The 23,253-nt window shown below is 42.8% G+C and overlaps 1 protein-coding gene across 1 annotated transcript in view; it reads left to right on the forward strand.

The window, feature by feature from the left end:
- The first annotated feature begins 10,279 nt into the window (after positions 1 to 10,279).
- The window catches only part of LOC306941337 (pleckstrin homology domain-containing family G member 1), an 87,156-nt gene continuing 74,182 nt past the window's right edge, over positions 10,280 to 23,253 (forward strand). Inside the window, exon 1 of the mRNA XM_079526754.1 lies at positions 10,280 to 10,540. Within this exon, the coding sequence (XP_079382880.1) occupies positions 10,453 to 10,540 (88 nt within the window). The 5' untranslated portion in view covers positions 10,280 to 10,452. The remainder of the gene's footprint in view (positions 10,541 to 23,253) is intronic.

The following is a 23,253-nucleotide window of genomic DNA, read 5'->3' on the forward strand; positions in this document are numbered from 1 at the left end:
GAAAACGATACCATTGACACACAAAATAATAGGGACACTATCAAATTTTTGTGTTCACCAGGCTGACAGGCCGGGAGCCGAAGACTGTGTTTTAACCACTGTCGTGTGTGTGTTTGGAGATGGTTATGCCTAAAAATCCTAGTAGAGCAGTTTCTGAAATACTCAGACCTGTCTGTTTGACACCAACACCCATGCCACGTTCAAAGGCACTTTTTTCACTTTTCTTCCCCATTCTAATGCCTGGTTTGAACTGCAGTCTAAGATAGTCTTGACATCTACAGGCCTAAATATATAATAAAATATAATACAAAAATCTCCAAAGTGATACACTTTAAGTAAAACGGGGCACAATGGCTTTATAAATGAAAATATACCAATGATGCAGCCTGCACTCAGTCTCAGCCTACACTCACTACATTCTGCATCAACAGCCCAATTTATACTTTGTTGTACAACAGTATTGCACACCTAGGCTTGTAGATTGTATACGCTATTTTCAGTGCGCTACACCATTGTACAATGGAGCATAATTGAAGCATTGCAAGGCCTTCGTCAGCAACCAGACTCTGCAGGTTCAAAGACTTCAACTGTTTTTATTCTTATTTTTCTTTTAAATATTTCTGCCTGTAGCACTTTGAGATTTGCTTCAAATGTAAAGTGCGTTATAAATAAAATGTATTATTATTATTATTATTATTATTATTACTTCACACACGTTTTCACTTTCTCAGCTTTTAAAACTTTAAACACAAGTCCCTTTGTGACAGAAGAAGTCAAAGTTTTTCTGAGGTGCAGTGCAGGCACAAGCTCTTGGGAGTTGGTGACCCAGACTTCCCCTCATCCCCAAATCCTGGGGAGAACCCAGACTCCCTTGTTCGGCCTGGACCCTTCTGGTGCTGTGAGGGGTCCCCACAGTTAAAGTGTGTGTGCTGTTGGTACATTCTTTTGAATCAAATGTCAGCTGACATAGCGAGACGGAATGGAGAAAACAACAGAAGACAGGGGAGAGCTTAGCCCAGATACCCTGGGTAAATATAGATTTCATTTCATTTCATTTCATTTCATTTCATTTCATTTACTCAGAGTAGGTGGAGAGAGATAGACGCATTATGTCGAAGATAGATACTATGTATTACATACACAAAGAAATGGAATAAACCTATTATAGTACAGTTTGTAGGCAAGAATTTCTACTTCTTAAAGGGAACGTGTACAGGCCTGAGTCATGAGAGTTGCTACTTGCTACAGTGGCACTCTATTGTGAGGTTTACACACATGTGCAAATTGAAAGGCTGTATTCAATGGCGGTCATAGAGCAGAGGTCATGGTGTAGGTTACTGTTGGACACTGAACCTTCTCAGCAAGGTAACAGAGAGATGTCAGCACATAGCAACAGGTATAATTAGAGAGGGGAGAGAATTCTGAAGTTCTTACTGCATTCTAGGCTATAATTTCTGCATTAAAATATTGTTCTTACAAGCCACTGAAGCCAATACAAGTCATTATGAATCTACTTTCCATGCGTTTTCTTCATAATGAAAACCTAAACCCGGTGCTACTCTACCATTTCCATACGTTGGAATGATCAAAATATTTACATATTTCTTTAGCACATTACATTTGTTGGCATGACAACAGACAACGAGGTCTCCTTACATAAGGAAAACCTGTGTTATAAAGTCACTGTAAGTTATCCAGGTGACACCATCGTTCGTGGAGAGACAACACCTTTGTGAATATGTTACCAAAAATCACACCCGTGTGAACTGAGTGGTGCAACTCCCCGCTCCCTCTTCCCCCCTCTCTCTCTCATTAGCAGGCAACAATGCAGCACTATCTCTCTCTCTCTGTTTCTGGCACAACAGCGCCACTTTTGCCCCTACTGGTACTCTAAACATAGTCACATAGGTACATAGGTTAAGACGGAGTGGTTAAGTCCTTGGAGTGGTTGCACCACTCAAAAAAGGACAAGTTCGGAGCAGACATGGGAGTGCAGGTTGATCTATGTTAAAGGACACATATTATGTGTTCACTAACCCAATGTTCTGCATTGAGGTGATGGATGATCAAACGCTTATGGAACACCTGCCCTCCGGTGTCCCTGCATTCCCTTGGCTCCTCTCTCATAATACTTTTATGTAACGCTACTGACAGGACCATTAACATTCACAGCAGTATATATGTCAAACATAAATAATCATGTTCATACCACAAGAGGCTTCACTACAGTTGGCTACAGTAATAGCATCCATGGTGATAAAGATTATTTTCATAAAAGAAAAAGGCGGATTACTGGACCAAAGCGAAATGAGCTGTAAATGATGGATTTAGAACATGTTTTTGGTATTTGGACACCCTGGTTGCTATCAAAACAGAAACTTCATTTTATTTGAAGACATTTACCACCTGTGCGCCTGCATCAATACACTAGCTACACTCCAACTTGATAATGTCAGGCCTTTCACAACCAATGAGCTGGAGAGAAAGGTTTTGTTTTAATCAGCGAGGTGCCAAATATAACCCACTGTACATTTGGGAGTGTTCTCCAAGGATTTTGAATACGTCCAATGACAGCGATGACAGTTTCATGGTACAGTAGCTGCTTCCTGTGCTCTGTGTTTCCCATTGCCATCGAGTATAAAAAGCACACATAGGGGAAGCTAACTCCAGACACCTGGCTGGCTGCTCCTGCAGAAAGAAATCTTTGACATCATCTTAGATCCCATCACATAACATTCAAGATCTTATCTATATCATTCTTTGAATCATGAGCAAAATCGCAACTTTGGCTTGCTTTTGGAAAACGCAAACTAGGTGGATAATACCCCCCTGTATTATGACCTGGTGAAATGAAATGGTACATTATTTGAAGCTATACCTGCACAATGACCATGACAACATTACCTCTCTTTTTGACAATATAGTTTTATGTGTGTACCATAGTATAGTACCTGGATGAATCTCACCAATTATTCAAAAACTCAGCTTTTATCAGTCCGGCCAATCCATATTAAGTAATTATCATCACTCACAGGTTTAATTGCGACCACAGGTTACTATGAAAACGTACATTTCCCGTCAGTTAGTTAGTTAGTCACCCCCAGGGTGCCTCGTGACATCATCAGGGTTGGAGATCCCTGATGTCATCAATATTGGCCAGCAACTCTACATCTGACCTCAAACCTGAAACCCTTAGTTCTCCATATATGGAGCTGACCGATTCTGACATTCCATATGTTGATCTGACCTCATCAAACCCTGTACACTCAAGACACGCTCAAGACACGCTCATTGGCCAGTACAGAATTCATTCCATATGTTGATCTGACCCCCCCATGCCAAAGCGCCAGCGCTCGCCCAGCATTCTGCTGTCACCCAGGCGGATGCGTGCACGCGACCTCCGAGGTCGCTTCTCGCCCTGTCTTACTGATAGATATCAAAGCTGTGTTGTCAAAAAACAACCAAATGAAACAAACAGCGACTGTACGCATTATTTTCTCAAACTGTATCAAACATCAGTACAGTTCCATAACGTACTGTACTAAAGTAAAGCACCGCTGCATTTTCCCACCATATCGGCATACGTTATGAGCATCATCAGAGAGGCCTTACACACCCACTTAGGCATTTCCTCTGGTGTTTCCTGCTTACTTCATGAGTTCATGTGCTAATATCCATTAATCCTGGCAAGCTCTCCGCAACTCTTTCTGTCTCAGGGTCTGATATCACAAAGGCTCTCTCTCTCTCTCACTCACACAGACTGGTCTCACTCTGAAAGCAGTGAACCCGGGCTCCCAGTATTTCACAGCCGATGAAGGAGATAAGCTTTGTTTTGTGTGTGTGTGTGTGTGTGTGTGTGTGTGTGTGTGTGTGTGTGTGTGTGTGTGTGTGTGTGTGTGTGTGTGTGTGTGTGTGTGTGTGTGTGTGTGTGTGTGTGTGAGTGTGTGTGTGTGTGTGTGTATGTGTATGTGTGTGTGTGTGTGTGTGTGTGTGTGTGTGTGTGTGAGAGAGAGAGAGAGAGAGAGAGAGAGAGAGAGGCCCATATACAAAAAAGCCCCTAAAACAGTGTGGGAAACGGCAATGCCAAGTAGCTGCATTGAATTTGTGTCATAAATATCAGCAAGAATAATATATGCATATATTCCCAATATAGTGCTAAACTGGATGAATGTGTTTTGAACAAATACATGGATCTCTGAGCTTGCGTCTTCATTTTGTCATTGTATGTCGATGCAATATAAAAAGTATACCGCATCTCAGTACATCTTTCAGGCATTATACTTGGTGCTTTGACCTTATAAACAACAGTTTTTATCCTAGCATAACTTCATTCAACAAGCCCAGAAGTCTCCTTGCCAATGCCTCTTCCATACTCGGCTACAGATAATTGGTCCCTTAACTACCTCGAGGCCTATTCTGTCCATTCGCCACAACCACAAGTACATCAGTCAGCATGGGCACGCACGCACGCACGCACGCACGCACGCACGCACGCACGCACGCACACACGTGCGCAAACTTGTAAACACACAGCAGCCCCCCCCCCCCCCCCACACACACACACACACACGCAACCAATCCCTAAAACATGCATACAGAGAGGAGAGGAGAGAGGAATTTCTCCCTCTCTCACCATCTACTCTGTCTTGCAAAGACAAACCAATAAAAATTGATAATAGCTAGTGAGCATTTGGATTTTGGATAGCATATCATTTGTATTACTGTGCTTCCATCACTCATGACCACATGTGCCCGATCTCTATGCACTAGTATAGCGTATTGTATTGAGTTTGTGCTTGAAATGTACTGTAATTCTGCAAACTGTTAATAAATTCTTCAATCAATCAAAAAAGCGCACCATGCACACGTCTTAATGCTTGCATGCTTTCCAAGCCACAGACCCAGCTATCCTTATTTTGCCTTCATTGTTGTTTTGAATAAACCTTCCAGGAGTTTCACAAGCACACTCACTGCACAGGGATGTTTGACATTGTATTAATGTGTTCAGTGGTGGAAGTATTGCAGTTAAGTACAATTTTGAGGTAGGCTACAGCACCACAATAATCTGACAACTTCAGTTAGTTACTTACTGACTTTACAGATTAATATTAGAAAACATGATTAAGCGCTATTTTATACCTTGGCGATTTGAAAATAGTCGATCTACAATGCGATACAACACTTTGATCTTGTAGATCTGCTATTGTCAAAGGATTTTGACATAACACAGAATCCTTCATTTAACTCTGACACTGAGGATTTTATAATATATACTGTATACAGTATACACAGCACACGCACGCACGCACGCACGCACGCACGCACGCACGCACGCACGCACGCACGCACGCACGCACGCACGCACACACACACACACACACACACACACACACACACACACACAAGTGGAGTCTTCAAGTCACAGCCTGCATGGAACACAGAGGAGATGACGCCGAATGCAGATAAACCTAATGAGTACAGAGAAGCAGCCATAATAACTCTGCATGCATGTCAGACTGTCCAGGAAAAACGTCAGTAAGTTCCATACAGATCAAAACAGACGCCAGAAACTAATGGCTGAACAACGTAACTACTGTCGACGCAGGCAAATTACCAGAGAAGCATAAACATGGCTAAATGCAGGAAATATTTATCTGGAGTCCAGGAAGTCATTTCTGGGTCCCATGATCCAATTAAGTCATCTAAGACAATATATGTATATAAATACATTTTATTTATTTATTAATTTTTACAATATTTCTTTCTGTTGTGTATTGCACTAAGAGTCACAACATTAGTCAGACAGTCAGTTAATATTATAAACCTACCTAACCTGTATAGTGATGGTAATGCAATGTGATAGGCATTGGACTGCCAAGCCATGATGAGACTGCAGTGTGAGATAGGGCCCTCAACAGTAGAATTCAACACGGCCATCTATGTGTTACATAGCAGTTGGCTGTCAGCCTGTTTTACTAGACAATAACTGACTGATGACTTGTACATTTCAGTATAATTAATGTACCTAAGAAGACCTTTGATTGTTGCACTGGGAGTGAGGTTCATCATCATCATCTTCATCATCTAGCTGAACTCAAAAGTATTTAGACTGTGGGACTTCCACTAACTGAAAATGAATGGGCATGCCTATACCTGCATGAGCAAAAAAACTGTTATTACCACGCCATAATTTTTCGAACTGGAAGGCTAGACTCTCACACGCTGAGAGGACAGCAATGTTAATAGCCAGCTTGGCATCGCTTGTCTGTTTCCCTGGGGGGAAATGTCCTCCCTTGTCAGGGCTGCTGAATTTCAGTATTCTAACAGGCTCAGTTGACAATGAAGTCATCCGACTGGTGGAAAGATGATATACCGTGAAAAGGCTCTGAGGCCAGGCCTATCCCCTGGAGGACAATCATTTAGGCGCAGTCCTTAGCACCAACTGAAAGATATCACCCACCAGCTACACAAGTCAGAATAGATATATGGATAGAACCTGATCCTCCTCTTTTTTATTGACAAAGTTGTCCTGACAGGTTGGTAGAAGTGCTGCCCTTTCCCACAACAAATGATGGGAACCACAGGTGGTGTCCTTTTTCCTTGAAAAGGGTTAGGATTTTTCTTACACGCATAAGCAAGTTGGTGATGCAAATCTAATTAAGCTAATGCAGTTATCCTTTCAATACACGACAGAAGATAATTGCAGGGCTGGCTTTTGCCAAATCTATTTTCCGTGCAGGTGAATAGTAGAAGAATAACTGGGAGTGGCAGATATTAGTGTAGGTATAGACTATACTGCTACATCCATCCTCCTGGGTGTCTCACTGTGAATCTGTGACCCAGTTTCCATAGCTAGTTCAGTCAGTGATAACAGACATGTCCTTCCCTTCACTGTGTTTTTTCAAAGTCCTAATGATAGGCTATTAATACAGAGACAGGAAGGGTTTGATTTTTGGATTGGATTCTGTCTTAAAACAAGCCAAGGAAATTACTGGGGACAATCACAGGTATATTGTCAGTATTTAAACCAAGTATTTAGCTCTTTTGTTAAGCACTTTGTGACTCACAAATAAAGATTATTAGAGGTCAAGCCCAAAGGGCTTCCATGGACATTCTGCCATTTTTGCAGTTTTGGCAGTTCTTCACGAAATTCGGCAATATGATAGAGGGCTGTGAGGATCCCTCAGGAACTGAAGCTCACACTCATTCATCAAAAGACCTCTGACCTTTAGATCTCCCGATGAGTAAATTGTTATGATTTGCTCGATCCACTTTTCGGCCTTTTTTTGGCCACGTCAAAGAAATCGCATTTCCATACATGCGAATGGAGTCTGACTCTGGTTACACATAAAGCTGTTTGGCCAGCTTTGTGTGTCTGTGATGATTTGATTGTCTGAGCACGGAATGAGATAATGTAGGCTATATGATGATAAAAGCGCCCCTCACTTCACACAAGCGTGATTTTTATTTATTACTTTTATTTATTACTATTTATTACTATTACTACATAATTTCAGTCATCAATGTTTATATAGCTCATTGTGTATATTGTGTATAGCTTTTTTTCTTTTTGGGCGTGACCCCGTCTTATAGCTGCTTGCAGCTATATTTATTATTGTTGTTGTCGTCTGAGATGTTCGCTGAATTACATGAGTTACAAGAGCCTTAATGTAGTCCCAAAGCATGAACTTATTCAGGGCTTACAGACTCTTCTATGGCTTGTAGTGTGTGTTTATATTAGTAATGCCATTGTAGATGCGGGCGGAAACCCCTTTTGGTGTTAGCATTATGTTATGCTTTAGCTATTGAAAAATAGCAGATCTACAAGCTCATAGCGCGCCACCGAGTGGCGCGCTACGAGCTTGTAGGTCTGCTATTTTTGAAAAATCGAAGAACGACTGACTGCTTTTTCAGAAAACTGTCATTTTCAAACAGACATTTTTAGAATCTGATCTCAGGTCAAAATGGGTTAACCCTGGGTTACACCATTCTTTCTCAGATCTCCCTGAGCATTTCACAGGTAAAGAACCACTACAACTACTGTATCAATATCATATAAATGATAAAAAAATATAAACCAAACAGATTATGGTACACATGCAACCAAGGTATTATTAAAGCGACTGTCAACATCTTATAAACATATGTTCAAATAAAACATCAACTGACTTTGCTGGTTATCAATAAACCTGTGCACCAGAATAAAATCCCTATACTATAGCTTGAAATTATCAGATTTTCTTTTTAGATTCATACCCTCCTTTGTCTCTCCTCAGTCTTGAATAGGACATTGGCATTCTAGAACAAGCCATGAGTTGGACATTTTTGAAGTTTCATAATTGGCATACATCAAAGGGTGAATTATATCCATGCTAATATGCTCTGGTAGTGTCCTGGCTGGGATGTGCCAATGTGGTTGGAGGGATTAACATGCCTCAAGGCCCGAGTTGTTTTATTGTTATATTAATTGTGCTACTTCTTTTACTTAGGGAATGTTTTGCATGCTTATTGTGATTAATGTTGTTATATGTTTCATTTAGCCATCTCTTTTCATGTGTGTAAGTTTGGTTGCAAAACGGGCAATAGGGCTGGTTGTGGTGAACGCCCCAGCCCACCCCTCCTGCTTTCTGTTGGATTACTTAGAACTTTGTAGGAGCCAATTGACTTGCGAAAGATCAAAATAAAATTGTTTCCTGAGTTTGGATGCTGCCATGTCCCTTCCTGCCGATCTCCAACCCATTGGTGTCGGAAGTGGGATGAAATTCCGACAGTGTTTTGACGTGGAGGACGAGACAACACAAGTTATGGTTGTGGGATTAAGACCTATCGTGGAAGAAAGGGGTCTCTCAAAAGCGCTGTAGTTAATTTAGTCTCCACTCCTCAATAGGTATTTTTTGTCACTGACTGTACTTTTGCATACGTGAAATTTGTCCTCTGCATTCACCCATCCTATAGCCCTGCACCCGGAGCACCTCACCAGAACAGAAGACAACTCACTGGGTGATATGGATAGACCCCTCACACCAGATGACGCTCACACTCTGAGGCCTGGGAACTGGGAAGCAAGGCCTCAGACCTTAATTGGCTCCAGGACTATGCGTTGGATGCGTGGGCTGGGGGCCATACGTTAGTCCGATGTACCAATAGTCCATACATGGGCGGTTAAGACACATGCGTGGCTGGTTAAGACTCTCGCTTGGCTTCCGCATGCGATTAGGGTTATGTTAGGGTTTGCCGTATACGCCCTACGGCAAGCCTGGGTGTCGGACTATTGCGGACTGTTAGGAAGTCGGACCAAAGATATATGCACCCGCGTGGGCTACTGGAGACACCTCAGGTGGGAGCTGTGCAGTGTGCCTGCATGGTCTGCCAATTAACTTAATAATGATTTGGAAGGATTTCCCAGAATGCCTCAGGGCATCTCCATATTGTTTTTTTTTTATTGTTAAACTAGCAGTAATAATAACCTGAATCAAATAGGCCAGTCAATCTAAGGTTTGAACCAAAATAATTTGCAATAGTAATCATTCAAGGTTTTTTTAGGGTCTTTAGGGTCATCCAAATAACATATTAAGATTGTCAATAAATAATTAGTGGATCATGGTAAATTCAGGGGTTGAAAGTTTTAAAATGTTCATTATGCTTTAAGTAGCATGTGTGATGTGTCTAACTGGGGTTTTCATGAATCTGAACCCATTCCAAGCGTTAGTTTTGCACAAAAAACACAAATTAGGCCATAGCCACTTGCCCAAATGTGATGACCTCAACCACATTTGTGATGATTATGGATGATTTTCGTGCAAAACTAATGATTCAGAATCATGAAAACCCCTAGTTTGACACGTCACATGCTACTTAAAACATAATGATTTTTTTGTGCCTTATAGGTTGTTAATGGTACCCCAATTTTCAACACCTGAATTGACCATGATCCACTAATTATTTGTTATTTGGATGACCCTAAAGCCCTATAACCACAACAGAGGTTTGCCATGCAACATGCATATGCAACTACTTGCAACCATTACTCCCAATGGCAGTTGCAATTTGCAAGGAGTTGCATTGGTGTGGTTTGTTTTGTTTGCAAGGAGTTGCGACTCGAGTAGGCATAGTTGCAAGGAGTTGCAGCTGGTGTGGTTTGGGCCTTATAGGATCATAAAAACCTTGAACAATATATTATTGCAATTTCTTTCGGGTCACAATCCTTTTTAGATTGACTGGCCAAAAAAGAGCACTCCTTATTGACATTATCACGTGGTATGGCTGTAACGACTGATGCTCCACAGTGACACCTGAAGTCAGTTGCTTTGTTTTGGACCAGTGGTTTTATGAGTAAAGAAGCCAGGCCGCTAACCAACAACACGTACAATACACACCAGGCAGTCCGGGTGCCAGCGGAGTTGTCAAGTGGGTCAAAGTCTGAGCAGTTCGAAAAACTAGTAAACCGAATTAATGAAGATGAAGATATTTTCTCCAAAACGTGCTGCGTCAGAGGCTCGAAGACTTCGGTTGCCTTCTGTAAAGACACCAATGAAAGCGAGTGAGTATAACTGCACACAGAAAGCTAGGCTAAATGCATATTTATCTATGATATAAAAACATTTCTATATGTTTTGTTTCAGTAACGGAATAAATGCATAAACAGTCTACATGCATGGTGGATGCTCTCCGTTTTTTTTAACGACAGACTGATACATAAATGATAAAACGATTTTGAGGATGGACGACTTGTTGGTATTTAACAGCCTCGGACATTCACTGATTAATAGGCCTACTACAAACATGTTATTCCGAACACAATGACTACAAAGTACATTTTTACGGAAGTGTGTGTGTGTGTGTGTGTGTGTGTGTTGTATACTTTAGAAACAGTCCTCTGAGGTGAATTATGGTCCTATTGGGACAGGATGGATTGTCTGACAGTTCTGTGACTCTGCATATCACTAGCATCATCTTACACAATGTCTTTAGTGTAGCATGATTGATGAATGATGATGATCTCAGTCAAAATTAGCAAAGTTTCAAGTGAAGCAAGACCATGTTACTTTGTGACAGGTTCATCTACTCACCACTTATAGCTGACTCAAAAAGGATTTTCTTGTCTTAATCAGTGACCGCAATGATCTATCGTGCAAAAAACAAATAATGGCTTTAATGTCATTGGATGGAATTTTGTTTATTAGATATCAACATAAAAAGATGAAATTACCTTTGGCTATGTCCCTGTTCATCGAATATTATAACCAGCATGAGGTTTAATTGTGCACATTCAGGGCTGTAGAAAAAAATCCCAGCAAGGATGGCAGGTGTCCCCTCTGGCTTCAGACTCTCGTGAGAATGTAACCTGAGTGGGGATGACCTTAGCTGCGCTCCCCACACCACATACATACCCTGCTGTGCCACTCTGTAAGGTTAAACCCCTGCCTGCCAAACGGTACTGGCCAGATGCTCTCCTGTCCTCCAGTTAGTAGCTGGCCTGGCATTGGGTTTGGTGGCCTTGAGTAACCGGGCCTCTCTTGGTGATGTGTGAAGGAGTTTCATGTCATGTGGCTGTCTACAGAGATGTGGACAACACAACCATTTTAATGGCATTACTATGCAATATATATTATGGCACTATGTACGGCACTTTATGTTTTATGGCAGCATAAATTGACAACGGCCACTAGCAGCAACAGCCAACAAGTGCATTCATATTGGCTCTCAATGCCTCTGTGGTTCCTGCAAAAATGCTGAGGCAATGCCTCTCATGTGAGAGTAGAGTAGGGGTGCAACAGTGAATCAAACTAATCAATTCAAGCGATTTATAAAAAATAACCGATAGTCCATCATGTATTAATTAATAGGTTAATAATCCATCTCTATTTTGGGCATTTTGGGCAAAAAGTTTCAAAATGTTTAATAGAAATGTACATGATCTATTCTACATGATCACAGATTTGCAATTTTCACTATTTTTGCAAGACGCCATTGTGCAGAAAATGTTAAAATAATTAGATTAATGAAAATGGTAATCGATAGAATTATCACTAATAAAATAAGCACTGTAGTCTCTCTGCGTCTGATCATCAGACTGCACTACAGTTATCACTCTCTCTGTCACCTGCGTTGATGTTTTTACTAGAGGAGCCTCAGAGGGATGGCCTTTAGTCCTGCACTGTATCATATTTCTCTCCCTTGAAGATCGTCTTAAATCACTCCTCAACCAGTGTTATTTGTATAGGAAGTTCAGATAGAGGGCAAGGGTTGTGTGTTTGCGTGTGTGTACTAGTCTCAATGTGCACGCATGGTCCTGGTAAATTCTGTTGAACCTTTATAGGAATAACTGTTAACTGTATGACTTTGTGGGTGTGCGCATGACTATGACATCCACAAGACCACAACACCCTGATGTGTAGTGTAACCAAATATGTTTTATCTGTTCTGCCTTAAGGAGTTCCAGATTCCATGTGGAGCTCAGTATGCACAGTAAACGGAAGAGACCCTACTGTGCTCCTCTTTCTATAGGCGACATGAAACAAATATCTGGGATACTAGCCTACATTTTTACAACTAGATCATGCTAGTATCCTTACATGGTAGACATGATACTGCAGCGACGCCACAGAAGGCACCGCGACTTTACACTCCAGAGAGTAATGGGTTGGCTTCACTAGACAAAGCTGCAACAAAAATCCCTTTCTTAAAGTGGTGCTTGTGCGTTTAATATAAAACCAATCTAGTCTTTTTGAAGATGGGTTTGGGTGAATGTCCATCTTTTATTGAGGGAGAGCTTTTGTGTGCCACGATCCATCCTCCCCCTTAAATCAATGGTGTTGAGGGACGGGATGGGATATATCCCCCTTCTTCTTCCCTAATCTCCTCTGGAGGTTGGAGCTGAGACCCTGCTGCCTACAGAAGGAGGCGCAGTGAGGCTTTGTTATGGGAGGTCATGACCTTTCACCTGCCACTGGTAGCCTGTCCTGCAGGGAGTTTGCGTGCAGGAACTGAGGCGTGAAGGGCTCGTAAGGGAACAGTGTATGTGTTTTAGTTCACATTTATTGTGATTCTTTGTGTGTGTGATTTGTGTTTATTCACAAAATGCACCAGTCCTTGCAGACTGGTGCATTTTTCGGCAACTTTCTGCAGTTTTATGTTTTCGCAGCAGTCTGCAACAAAGCAAAGCAAAGCAAAGTTACTATATTTACCCAGGGTAACTGGACTAAGCATCAGATACTTGTTTACAGCCAGGCCCTGCTCATAGAACATTTCATGGTAGTGGTTCAATGCCTTGCTCAAGGGCACTTCAGCGGTGGTAATTTTAACGTGCCGGTCCGGGGATACGAACTGGCGACCTTCCGGTATCAAGACCGCTCCGCAAACCGTTCGGCCACCGCTGCCAAGGACCATAAGAATGTTATGGTCCTCAACTTTCTTGGTAAAAGGTAAGTATTGTTTTTATCCGGTCAGAAAATATGTCCACACAACAAAATCAAAACAAAACAAATCCTCAGTGTTGTTTTAACTCTGAGTGTGAAAATAGACAGGGTTTCTTTTGCGGTTTAGACATTACAAAACAACCAGTGGGGCAGCAGTGGCTCAGGACATATAATTGCCACTTGGCAACATGGCCCTATTCGATCCCCGGCCCCTCCTGGCTTTTCAAAATGTCTCGAGCAAGACATTGACCTCCAATTGCTCCTTGTTCAGTGTTCACTAGTTGGCCACTGCTGCTATTAGTTAGAGTTAGAGTGGGGCAAATGCAGAGGATGAATAAGCATGCACGTATGTGAAAATACTTGGTACTTGGCAACAAATAATCTTCAACAACAACCAAAGGAGACATTTATGTTGTTAAGTAGATGGGTGTCTTGTGTCACAGAGCCTATAGCAGCAAGAAGATAACTTTGTAAAGTGTAAAAATCACTTCCTCTCCATAACTGGATCTAAGCAGTGAGAAAATCTGCTGTTGCAAGAGTCCTCCAAGGAGGCTGTGCGACTGCCTTTTTGGTCGCCCTTGAAAGCTGGAGATGTCCCAGATCACTCCACCTCCCTTCTCCACCCTGGTCCCCCATCAGGCGGCCATGACGCTTCCTGCACAGCTAGCTGAAGGACGTTTCCCGTTTGCTGTATGGGAAAAGGAAATGAGCTGTGTCAATATGTGTGGTACTCGGCTTGAACACGAGCATCACTGTACCTGTCAGAGACACATTTGGGCTTTTGTTTTTACACGCACATCGTGAACATGTCTTGTTATCATAGAGTCAAAGGTTATGGTGCACAACATCTTCTCTGACACACACGCACGCATGCACACACATACAGTCACGCATATTGTATAAGCCGCAAAAACACAGCCCTTTAGGCAAACCTGTCGACCTTTACTTCATATTTTGTGGAAATCCTTAGTAATGCCCTTTCCATTAAAATGCTTTTGATCTAAAGCCTGTCTACATAGATAATGTCGGCGTAAAAGACAGGTACTGCTGCCCGAGGCAGAGAACACTGAACATCTCTATTCCGTGACTGCACATGCAAACATGGCCTGGGGCTGGGGATTTAATGCAAAGCATGCCCTTTTACACATCATGCAAAGTGGTACACCAGCCACTCGGAGCACAGCCTGGCATTGGTCCCTCCAACCAGATGTTTCAATGACACAGCGGATGAGATTCGGTAACCACACTCACCGTGTAGTCCTCTTTGAAAAGTTAGTATAGTTAGGGACGGGGTAACACGTGATTTTGTGTGCGTGTGTGTGTGTGTGTGTGTGAGAGAGAGAGAGAGAAAGGTAGGGAGGGAGGGAGAGTTGATTGGTGGTGTTGCTGTCACTGCTGTGACCTTGATTGGTGAACTTGTGCTGTTTGTGATCGCCGCTTCCTGTTCCTGTTATAGTTTCCAAAATGGATGCTTTGTCATCTGTCTCACGTGTGCGCATGTCAGAGGACAAAAGGTTGATGGATATCGCCATGTGTTTCCTGAAGGACTTGGGTGTGTGTATGTGCTCGCACGTATGTGTGTGTGTGTGTGTCTGTGTGCGCGTGCGTGCGTGCACGTGTGTGTTTGCACATGTCTTCGGGCCCATATTTCCGTGGCCCAGACCAGAGCTGTAGTTGACATGCAGGGGCCTGTTCATTTTTAGGTTGTTGTGTTACAGTAAGGGCCCTCTGTTGTCTGTCCCAAAAACTCCTACAACTTCCTGTTGGAAACCAAGTGAGGCCTGGAGTGGGGGATGTCCCCTGGGGACAGCGCTTTTTGTAAATAATTAAAGTGTTTATGCCGGGGAATCGTTGGTCGCACTAAAACAGCTGCTGTTTGTGTGCCAAGTTGCAGAGCTGCTCTAGTGGTGCACTGACAGACAACAGGAAGAAAACATTCACTGTGGTGTTCGATAGGAGATATGTTGTCTAGATTCATTTCAGCCATACAGGTCTGAGGCTGTCCTCTGTTGAGACTTACTTGACCTAGATGGAAAAACTAGCCTGACCTCCTCCCTTACCTTGGGGTGTGCAGTTCACACACCCATAAAACTGGCCAGCCATATCTTTGAGTGGCTAGCAGGACATGGGCCTTTGGTGGGGATTGAGTCTATTTAGAGGCCGACTCTTGATAATTTGATCTCATTTTCATCTAAAATCAAACTAGGACTCGAGGAAATCTGTCATGTTGTTGACAGAACTTATTAATGATGATTTTCACAGTGCATCTACCCAGTTGCACAGTTTGTATTTACTTTGAGTGGACAAGGTGTACTGTACTGTGTACTGTACGTATTTGGAACTGCGCTTGTGTGTCAGTGCAATCCCACTGAGCATGACCGAGCTACTGATCCCAGCGCCGTGCCTGTTCCACATAATCACGGTAAACAAAGCGTGTGGCTGCCGCGAAACACAATCGATGCACGTAAACTCCTTGTCTGTCTGGGTTTATTTAGCATGGACAGACATATCTAAAGACTTAGCTAGGCTGTGATTTAAGTGAGCGTACGCATGTACGTGCGTGCATGTCTTTTCTGTACTAACCGGCACTTAACGCGCTTGTAGGAGATCAACTGTAAAAACACGTTCATGTAATTGCACGGTTGGCGACGGGTAGAGGGAAAGTTGGGCCCGGTGAATTTAGCTCCTCAAATGGTTACCTTTGAAAATGCTTTAATGCATACCTTCACGGTGACATGCATACTTATCCTTGTTGAACACGAGCAGTTCTTAAGAGGCAGATTACCAAAACAGCCACATAGTTAAGGTGTCACTCAAGCATGAAAAGTCATACAGTACATGCTGTTACAATGAGGTGTTAACGGGAGAAATATATTGTAGCGGAATTATGAGACGCTATACAATTGTCTTGGTGTTGTGTCGTGTGGTATGCTGTTTAGGTGCTATCGATGGTTGTGTTGTTTTTTGTTGTTGTGTTTGACCCCTACGGGGACAATGACGATTATTATAATTCTACAGCCAACAAGTGTTAATTTAATTCTAAGAATGTAAAATTAGACCCAGCCTAGCTCAATTTATACACAACGTGTGTGTGTGTGTGTGTGTGTGTGTGTGTGTGTGTGTGTGTGTGTGTGTGTGTGTGTGTGTGTGTGTGTGTGTGTGTGTGTGTGTGTGTGTGTGTGTGTGTGTGTGTGTGTGTGTGTGTGTGTGTGTGTGTGTGTGTGTGTGTGTGTGTGTGTGTGTGTGTGTGTTTGTTTAGTACAAGAAAACGCATCCATTCCATATGCATACACTTGTCTCTGGCTCACCGTTCCGTACAGGTCGTGGCCATGTAAATTCAAGGCAGAAAGGTCGGAGGTTGGGCACGGGGTGAGACTGAAATACACTATGGCCTCTCTGCATGGAGCAGGCTGTGGCCTCTCTGCATGGAGCAGGCTGTGGCCTCTCTGCATGGAGCAGGCTAATTCCAGATACAGAGGATGGAATGCTAATATGAGTGGCTATATATACAGGAGGAGTGCTCCGTTGACACACTCACTTATCTGTACAGTATTACAGTGGGAAGTCATGTACTAGACGTGGAGGGCATGTAAAGTGTCTGTGTGTGTCTTTAATCATGTACAATTACTCTTAAGTTACATAAATATGTAGCTTAAATGACAGCTTGAATACAGCGTTGACATTATTTGGCTGACTGGCTGTATGTCTTGTCAGTTCATGTGTTAATACTCGTCTGTGGGATTGTGTGTGTTAGCGTGACAGCCTTTATAGTTGTTGTGCTTGGTGTGGATGGACCATAAGCCTGCCCTGTTCTGTTCATCATCAGTGGGCCCTGTAGTGTCTAGAACATTGGCTAGGATTGTCTGGTTCAAATGAAAATACAGTGATTCACTTACACTCTTACAGTATGCATGCGCTCTCTCACTCTTCTCAGTAAGCTGGGGAAATAGAAGACTTTTCTTTGTGTGTGTGTGTATGTGTAATACTGTATGTATGTATGTATGTGTATGTGTATGTATGTGTGTATATGTATATGTATATGTATATGTATATGTGTGTGTGTGTATATATATATATATATATATATATATATATATATGGTGTTTATGTGCATCTGTTGTGTGTGCGTGTATGTATATGCATATAAAGTAGTCATTAGTTTAGTGTGTTAGTCAGGTGACACAATTCGACACAGCAGCTTAAGCCAGTTAAACATCTCATTGAAATCTGTGCTGTTCAGACATCAGGGCCCCAAAGATCCTTTTTACTCATTGTATCTTTGTGCGTGTGTGTGTGTGTGTGTGTGTGGGGGGTTCCGCTAGCGAGACATCTCATCATCGCTTGCATTTCTAACGGGTCCTCGGTTCACATCCAGAAGAACTATTTCAGTCCACCAAAAACGTTTTCACGCTCTGCCTTTCAGTGAATATAAAGTCATTGCTTGTGAGACACGGCACAACTTAACACAACGGATGCGCCAGCATATTTCAAAATATAGGGCAGGCGCTAGAGTGGATATTACTCTGAAAATCCCCGCCTTCTGTTCCCCCCCAAAACCGGGAGGCATAGTCTTCCATTCTTACCTCACGATGGTCACGCTAAAGTCTCGCTAGAAGCGTTAAAGCGAAGTTCCCAAGATCTATGTCCTTTATTGTGGGGACCTGTTTTACCAGATTCACCATGCACGTCCATCAGTGATCCATCTGATTTCACCCATGGGGAGAGAGAGTGTGAGAGAGACAGAATTGGTCCAGGGGCGTAGGGGTCACCGGCTCACCGTAAGGCTGAAAACGTCCCATGACAACCAGTGGCATTTTTATGCCACTGGGGGTAGATTCCTCCATGCTAAGTTTATCAGGTTGGTGAACTCTTAACTGGGAAACTATGTAGAGTTGAATGTAGTTTGTGTGGAGAAGAAAATTCCTTCCTTGTTTTTTTTAAATATCGTTATAGATGGGCAGTGGGAAGCTGCGGTGATTGAGAAAAGGCGGGAGGTTAGGAATCTTTGACCCCAACTAATATCCCCCGCACCCACCTCCCGCAGTGTCACAAGCTGATGTTTTCCAATGAAATCCTGTCCCTAGTGATTATCAAGTCTCTCACATGTTTGATTTAATCATATTATGTTTTTGATTTAGATTTTTATATGAGCTTTAACCAGACTAATGCCAAACTTTTGAATTCCTATATTTTCCTGGTCAAATGACTCAATATTTCTAGCAGTAACATGAATGAATCATCAGTATGTGTGAACATTAACGACCATCTCCCACAGACAGAAACCAGAGAGCTACAGCCCAAACGTGTCATTGCGATCTGTCAATGAACTGACTGAGACAAGATTCTGATCTGATCTCTGAAGAGTATGGAAAACACCCAGAGCGATGGTCTCGGGATAACGGCACATTTTCTAGTTCAGAACTGACGACGAGGCCATAAAATAACAACTCAGACATTCTGCGGTCCCACAAAATTAGTACTCCTGTTCATCGCCTGTGGACCATCTCCAGACCTCCTAACTGTTGACACCACAAGTATACAGTCATACTACCCTCTACTCCTGTTCACAAAGTGGTGATTAGACGTCCAAATAATAGGACTAACATATATGGTTAATCCGTGTCTGCTGATTGCTGAATAATGAGGCGACCAGTACCTTCTGGGTTGAACCAGAATGTGAATGTGAGCCATTGTTGCCCTCAGCGCCAGTCCCCCCCCCCCCCCCCCCACCTCCAGCACAGTCCCCAGGGCCCCGTATGTGGCTGGCTTCTTTCCTCTCTGGTTTTGTTATGTCTACAGTAATGTCTACACTACAGTCTCTTACATACAACCGCTCTATTTTTGGTAGCCTGACTTTTTTTTTTAATGTACATGTGAAAAGCCCTGCCAAGATAAAGGGGGGCGGGGGGGGGGGGTGTTTAGAGAGAGAGAGAGAGAGAGAGAGAGAGAGAGCGCAAAAGAGTGCATAGCCTGTAAAGCAGAAACAAAAATAAACAGCTGGGGCATGGAAGCTGGCATTTTGTAACCGACACTCTTTTTCTTTTCTAAATGACAAAGTAGCAGCTTCGCAACTGGCAGCCCAAAATACCCCAAATAAGTTTTATTTCAGATGACGTGTTTCTAAGTCGGTTTCCTTTCCTCATTCTTTTTCGGTTCTTTTTTTATTTGCTGATGGGTGTTTTCCTAGCAGTGAGCTGAGCAGGGCTAGCAGCTGTATTTGAATGTGGCCCTGGTCGTTCCAACACGCAAACACATCAGCCTTGGGTGACCCTTTAAGGTCAGTGCTGGGGGGGGGGGGGGTGGGGGGTCTGGGTGGGGTTAGGTTTAGGGTTAGTCTGGGTGGGTGGTGGTGTCTGAAGTGTGTCCTGGTGCACCACCACTGCTTGCATAACTTTACCTCTCTGGAGTGTCTCTTAGGAACAAACGACCGAAAAACACACAGTCAAAGGTGTTGTGAACTCTTATGAGGGCTCTAGTAGAAAGAGGTGGTATTGTTTCCTCACTCGAGACGTTTGTTTGTCAGTATGGGAAAGGCTATTATCCATTGTTTTGTTCTTTACCAGGAATTAGGCTACCTCTTGTGGATTTTGTCAGTACATTTTGGCACAGGCTTGTATAGAGAAATGGTGTCTTTCTCCCTGTTTCCTGTCACTTTCCACTATACTATCCAAATAAAGGCAACAATATCTTTAGAAATAATATGAATAATAAGAATCAAAAACTAATAACTTTCATGCCTTTTGTCTTTAGTTAGTATCAACATTCATACAGAGCACAACGGATATGGTACAGGGATGCTTTTGTCTTTTAATACCATACCTCGTAGCAACCTAAATCCTAGGAACCTTGTGGATTTACGATGAGGGTAAAGGTGAGTGTCCCACCTGTCCACCTTCCCCCATCGTCCTCCGCTCTCCCCAAGCTTCCAGCTCGGGACTTAAAAGCAGGTCCTGGTTGTCATCTCCATCTCTGTGTTTAGTAGCTCTGTCATCGCTGTTCGTGCTAGGCCATGGACTGACAGGGATTCTAATAAGGAACATTCCTTCGTGGGGGACTGACTCTGAGAGGAGACTCAGTCTGCGTCCATGTGTTTTTTTTTATCACTGTGTGTGTATGTTAGCATGCAGGCAGGCATGCACGCACGCACACACACATGTGCTTTGTGGTTATACATTGTCAGCATGAGTGCATGTGTGTATGTATGTGCATGCCATGTATCTTTGTGTTTTATGTTAAGAGTGGTTTTAATTTGAACCACTTTCAGGCTTTTCCCCGATACTTTTGGAGAACGCCTTAGCCATAAGCTGTGCCGGCGTCTTTGTACGCTTGTCACTTTGTGTATGCCTATAGAAGCCAGGGGTGTGTGTGGAGGGGGAGGCTCTTTCACACTAACGATAGCGTAGCCTCGACAGGGCGCAAACATAAAAGTAATTTATTTCAGTGAGAGAGAAAAGAGAGAGGGAACCCCTCCTTCCTCCAGCTTTCTTCTTTCTCTCCTGCCTCCCCCCAAACCTACTCTCCCACTCAGCAGCTGTTGCTCTCACTTTCTGGCTGCCCCCCCATCTCTCTGCCCCCCCAGTGTGATGGCTTTGTTTTATTGGGGGCCGCGGCCCGCTGAGGTGGGGCATTTGGCTTGGGAAACCCCCGTCTAGTTTTGGACAAGGGTCCGAAACCCTCCGAGTACTGGGCGACGGCAGCAGCATGGCCAGCCACATAAGCGGAGGATTAGGAGGCGAGCTGGATGTTTGGATATTAAATAAGCTTTATGATGCTTTTTGAGCCGTTGGACTTAACCCGCCCCCAGTTTAACAGCTGCCCCAGTCACAGAGCGGGGGACTGTACTGGAAACAGATGCCTGTGTGTGCGCTGTAATAACACTGTTCATTTATGTGATGATAACAGTTATAACGGATACAACATTTTTAAATTATATTTTAATATTCAGATTTTAGTGCAGCGCATTTGTGAAGTTCATTCAGGCATACAGTTGGAGGCCATCGATATTGTCCTTTTCTTTTTGCTGAGGTTTGCGTGATCTGCGCAAAAGGACAGTTTTGGGCGGGAACCCCTTTTGGTGTTTTAAACATTGTTATAATTTAGCTATTGAAAAATAGCAGATCTACAAGCTCATAGCGCGCCACTACGAGCTTGTAGGTCTGCTATTTTTGAAAAATCGTGAAAATATTTATTTCAGAAAACTGGAGGATTTAGAAGGATTTTTTTAAATTTTGAGGTCAGGCCTAAATGGGTCAAATGATAAGGGACAATATCGGTGGCACCCAACTGTATGTATATCGGGCATGTCCTGGGCATAATCTGCCTGCCACAGACAGAGACACACACAAAACCTGAACTTTTTAGATACTATGTTGTTAATGCTTTCCACCCCTTGTTAATTGTCTAGGCCATGATGTTCCAGTGTTTATGGAAAACGGGTCTCAGGAATGTAAATGTGAATCATGTATGATTGATTAGGAACACGTGAAGCCTGTATGGGTTACAAAAAAAATGGTCAGAAACATCTCCAGTTGAGAGCAGGAAATAAACACTATTTATTTGAGGCATTCACAAAATGACCATTTCCTGTACAGGGGAGGGAGGCAGAAAAGATGTGGTGGATGCAAAAGGCAGCAGCGGCCGCCGGCCAGCAGCAACAGCTTCCATTCCTGTGGTGCCCGTCAAAATGATGCATCCCACACAAACAGTAATGCTGATTGTTTTTCCTCTACCCGCCAACCAAAGGCCAATCTGGAACTCGGGGAGAAGGGAAGAGCCCCAGGGGTGTGTTTGTATTTGGGTATTTGTGTTTAGGGAATGGCATGCACACTGTTATAGTATGTACTATAGACTCCCTCTTTACTGCCCAGCTGTTCCATATGGCTGGCTTGTTTGTTGTGCAACTGATTCAGAGTCAGTATTTAACAGACGAGTTGTTTTGTTGATGCTGAAAACTGATGCTTTTATGACTGAGATCGTAAACCAATGTTTTAAAGGCGTTTTTAAATGGTGTCTCAGTTAGTGCAGAGGCCATAATATCATATGCTCCTTGTAAGCGTGAGGACCCAAGTTCGAATCCGACTCCCATCTTGTCTAGCCTCTCTCTCTGCCTGTCTCGTTACACTATCTGAAATAAAGCAGTAGATGACCCAAATAAACCTTTAAAAAGTACTACACGCTCATCCTGTACCCTTTTATTTTATTTTATTTTATTTATTTATTTTTTATGTTTTACTCATTTCCTTTCTTTATTGTAACTTGCTGAATGTATGACCCTGTACTTGCTTACAAATAAGTTGCAATGTAGATTAGTGAAAGCGTCTCCTTTCCCCCTTTTCCCTTCAGAGCTGCCCAGATGTTCGTCTTTTTTGTTTTTTCTTGTTTGTTCGTTTTTTGTTTTTGCTCCAAAGAAAAAGAAAAATGTTGTAACTTTGGTCACCATTGAGAACATGGGAAATATATCTTTATATGTATACGATTGTAATGTAATGTACTTCTCATGATGTAGTTGTTCATTATGCTTGTACACAAGGACCAAAATAAAAACATAATTTCAAAAAAAATAAAAAGTACTACACAAAAAGTGGATGAGAGAAGTATGCACAAATATCTCTACCTCTTAATGAAGAACAATTTACTTTTCATTGTGTAGGCAAGTCATATTTGCTGAAGTCTGTGTGGCTAGTAGGGGTTCTGAAGACTAAATCAAGTTTGCGGTCTTGTAGTCTTATACCCTGTCCCACTCCCACTACTGTACTGTACCCCCCCCCCCCTCTTGGGGAGGTGGTACTGTAGTTGTGGGGGAGTGAGGTGCTGATAATGATCTGGGTTGTTTACA

Source organism: Electrona antarctica (genome assembly GCF_951216825.1).
Source record: "Electrona antarctica genome assembly, chromosome: 17".
Taxonomy (NCBI): domain Eukaryota; kingdom Metazoa; phylum Chordata; class Actinopteri; order Myctophiformes; family Myctophidae; genus Electrona; species Electrona antarctica.